Genomic DNA, 4,281 nt, shown 5'->3' with positions numbered 1-4,281 from the left:
AAGATTGTGTTCTACGTTTCCTGGGTGGCTTCATGAGGATGTTACTTCAGCATTTGGTGCAATGTAACCTAAAATCATATTCTAATTTGGAAAAACAGCACCATGTGATATCGTGCTTTAAAGCTTCATCTCAAGGGAATAAGAAAGCTTTTCATTTTCGTGTATTCACTTCTTATCTACACCTAAACTCAAAGAGTAATAGATAAAATAAAACACATGAGTGTTTATTTTTCATAAATTCTACCTAACCCTATTGAATTTAGTTAAATTTTAGTTGTAATTAAGTTACATACAATTTAATTGGAACTGATATAATTTCTTATATTCTGTGTTAAGAGATTATGTATATTAATTTCGGACTTAACTGGATGTTTAATTTTGATATTTAATTTTACTTGCAACAATTATATAGTCTATTTTAAAATAACTATTTTAAAAAAATTAACGAAAATCAAATTGAGAACTTTTTAAAAAAAAAAATATACTTTCCAAAATTTACTATGACTAACCCAAATCAATTAATAAGATTAAAGGTGAATTAGTTAGATTAAATCTTACAAAGAAATGCGAAACACAACTTAAACCAATATTTTTTTATTCACTTAGGTAATTGGGTAGTTTTCGAGAGGTTATAGAGAGAAGTTATAGAGAGAGGGAAAGGTAGGGTTGTCTCTGATACTTCGTTTTTCTTCACTAATATTCCGTCTGGTCATGAAGAAAAGGAGCTTTGGAATATTTTTCAAAGATGGGGTAGAGTTCTGAATGTTTTTATACCCAAAAAACTTAATTATAGAAAACAACGCTTTGGGTTTGTGAGGTTCCAAGGGGTGAGGAATGTTTGTGAGTTAAAAAGAAGGTTGGATGCTATTAGGATTGGGTTATGGAAATTACGTGTGAACATAGCCAGATACCGTAAGAAAGAACAGCCAAAGGAAGCGCGTAATCAAAACCGGAGGGTGGAGGGCTCTAAAAAAGTTTGGAGCCAGAAGGAGATGCACCGTTCATTCGCAGAAGTGGTTATGTCTGGGAGTGCGAGTTTGTCTCAGGGAAAAAAGAGTGATGGTGAACAAAAGGAGCTCGAATTTGATTTGCCTTGTTTTAAGGTGGATGTGGAGCCATCATTGTGGCTCGAGAGTTGTTTTATTGGGAGGTTCTCGAAACTGTCTAATTTTCAGGCAGTTAAGGAGAGTGTTGTGGTGGGTGGTTATGGTTCATTAAGTCTTAGCTATCTTGGAGAGAATTTTATGCTGTTAGCTGGTGATGGTGAGATTTCTGTCGCGAAGGTCATTGATGATAACAAAGAGTGGTTTGGGGATATCTTTGATTCTCTTGTCCCATGGGATAATTCGTTCTCCGTCTCTGGTAAAGTTGCTTGGGTTCGAATTAGGGGTTTACCATTGATGTTTTGGAATAGACAATGCTTTGAACTTATTGGGGAGTTAGTAGGAAAGTTTATTGAGGTGGATGAGGCGACGGAGGCACGAGAGATTCTTGAGTTTGCTAGATTACGGATCAAGATTCCAGCGGGCGGGAATGCAAATGTGGTAAAAAGTATTATTATTAATGATTATCGGTGTCGGATAACCTTTGAAGAAGATACGTGCCTTCGTTTTTCTCAGCTTGGTTGCAGTAAGTGCATGGAATGGGGGCAGCTGTCTGAGGGGAGTTCGGAGGCACGCTATTTAGTCACTGATGATGAAGATGTGGTTGAGTCCGTGTTTTCGGACATTGGAGGAGAAGATGATGGAGCTAAGGGCAACTTAGTTTTATTAGAAGATCCAGAGTTGGTAGATTTTTCTTCTAAAGTTGGTGTAGACCTAAATGTAGACCTAAAAGAGGGAGTAATGCCTGTTTTGGGAAGTAAAAACAATGAGTGGGAAAGGTTGGGAAACCAAAACCGTGCATGGGAAAGAATGGAGATGGGCGGCGCATTTAATGGGGTCCAAAACCACGTGTCAGGTGGTGTAAATGAGGGTAGTTCTGGAGAAGAGGGGGGGTGGTCTGATGAGTTTTTCTGTGTTGGGCCTACTTTGGCCCAAGTAAACGTGGTTGGTGGGGCGGAGCAGCCATTGGTTTCAGACCCATTTGCAGACGTGGCAGACCATGTAGGTTTCCCTGCAACATGCGACTTTGGGGTGGGCGGAGAAGTGAATCCAAGCGGCGTTGTCCTTGGTGGTACGCCAGCCAGCGACGACGCGGTGGCTCCGACAATGTCGAATACTCTGCCTACGGAGGGGTGGTCGAATAAAGCGGAGATGAAGGTTGACGGCGATACCGTGTTAGTTACGTCAATGATAACAGTGACGACGCCTCTTGGGCACCTACTGAATGCGTCGCCGTGTGACGAGGTGAAAGCGGCACCCGTTTATAGAGACGAAGGGCTCGAGGTCACTGGCGGAAGAGGTCTAGGTTACGACGAGCATTTGGGTGGTTCGCCAGCGGTGGAGGGCTTGCCTGAAGCGGCGGACGGAGGAAAAGTTGACGACGCTAATAGGAGTGTCGGGAAGGAGTCAATAGGGGCGGTTGAGATGTTGTTTTCGGCGGAGGCAACAGGTGGAAAAAGACTTGGCAAGACTTCTTTTAAAACCAGCCTTAAGAATATGAGAAAGAAAGTCGCTCCGTCTTCGTTGGCGGGTAAAAGGTTAGAAACTGTTGTCTCTTCTATTTCTGACAATGATGTAAGGAACTGTAATAATCGTTATTGGCTGGAAAATAAGGAATCGAAAGGCCAACAAATTTGGAACATGGGAAAAGTTTTGGGGTTTTCGTTTGCTGGGAAGGAAGAAGTGGTAGTTAAAAATTTGCAAGCCTTGGAAGCTCGGAATAGAGATAACATGTTGCTCAAAAGGAAGGAGAGTGTAGTGTTTGATGATGAAAATAATTAGTTTGAATGTGAGGGGGTTAGGAGGAAGTAACAAAAGAAGATATCTAAAGGAGTTGATTTTCAAAGAACAGGTAGGAATGATGTGTATTCAAGAGACTAAGTGTTTTGAGTTCGGAGAAGAGAATTGCTTCAATATGTGGGGTTCTAATGAAATAGACTGGATTGAAATTGGGGCTATCAATAATGCTGCTGAGATTATTACTTTATGGAGGAGGAGTTGTTTCCATTTATTAAGTTCTGTTAATAGGAATAATTTCTCGATTATTGAAGGAGTATGGAAGGTTGGTGACGGAGTAAGAGTAACTATTGTGAATGTTTATAGCTCAGGTTCTCTGAAGGAAAAGAAAGCGAGTTGGGATGAGATTAATGCTTATAGAGCGTGTCAGTTAAACAGGATATGGTGTGTAGTAGGGGACTTCAACTCAATCAGAACAAAGGAAGAGAGGAAAAGTTTGGCTATGGGCTTGAATTATAATAGAGAAATGCGGGATTTTAATGAGTTTATTGGAAAGGCTGAATTAATGGACATTCTGATGGTTGGTCGGAAATTCACTTGGTATAAACCAAATGGTACTGCTAAAAGTAGAATTGATAGAGTCCTTGTTTCAGATCACTGTGCTTTGGTAATTAAAGATTCCTGTCCAGATTGGGGTTCGAAACCTTTTCGCAGTCTGGATGTCTGACAAAAAGACAACAAGTTCAGGGAGTTTGTTCGAAGTAAATGGCTTAGTTTTGAAGTTTACGGTAGGGGTTTGTTTGTGTTCAAAGAAAAATTGAAGAAGCTAAAATCCGATTTAAAAGTATGGAACAGAGACGTCTTCGGAGATGTTAATCTGAAAGGGGAGATTTTAAAAAAGAAAATTGAGGATTTTGATGCTCGAGATGATGCTGGTGTCTTAGATGAGGAAGGCAGAGCAGTGTTGTTAAGATCGTGAGTTATATCGTAAAAATCGCGATCTTACGATCTTTAAGGCAAAAAACGCGTTGGATCAGTGGTTGGATCGGATTCTCACCGGATCGGAGCGATCCGGTGATCCAGGGGTTGGATCGGGCGATCCATGGGCCTCCGCGATCCATGACGCGGGTCCAAAAAAAACCCTAATGCGTCGTCGTGCTTGTTGCCGCCTTCGCGTACCGTCGCAAACATCGTCGTCGCCGTCTCACGCTGCCGGGAACGCACGTTGTGACGATGGCGAAGCATGAAAAAGAAGGAGTTGCGGCGGCGCCACCGCACATAAGAAAGGAGGAGCTGCGACGGCGCCGCCCATAAGGAAGATGATGCTGGCACATACCTAAACCTAATTTTTAAGAGATATAACTTTGGGCCAAAGGCCCATTTCAATTTTAACCTAATAAAACCTAATTCAAAATTTAAATATGGAATGTGGTGTGTGGTG

The 4,281-nt window shown here is 41.4% G+C and overlaps 1 protein-coding gene across 1 annotated transcript; it reads left to right on the top strand.

The window, feature by feature from the left end:
- Window positions 1–2,964: 2,964 nt before the first annotated feature.
- LOC137833466 (uncharacterized) lies at window positions 2,965–3,567 on the top strand. The gene has a single exon (XM_068641813.1). The coding sequence runs from the start codon at window positions 2,965–2,967 to the stop codon at window positions 3,565–3,567; it is 603 nt and encodes a 200-aa protein (XP_068497914.1).
- Window positions 3,568–4,281: the final 714 nt, after the last annotated feature.

Source organism: Phaseolus vulgaris, chromosome 6, assembly GCF_051622355.1.
Source record: "Phaseolus vulgaris cultivar YP4 chromosome 6, ASM5162235v1, whole genome shotgun sequence".
NCBI lineage: Eukaryota > Viridiplantae > Streptophyta > Magnoliopsida > Fabales > Fabaceae > Phaseolus > Phaseolus vulgaris.
The sequence above is the reverse complement of the archived record's forward strand: the minus strand, read 5'-3'. Positions and strand labels throughout refer to the sequence as shown.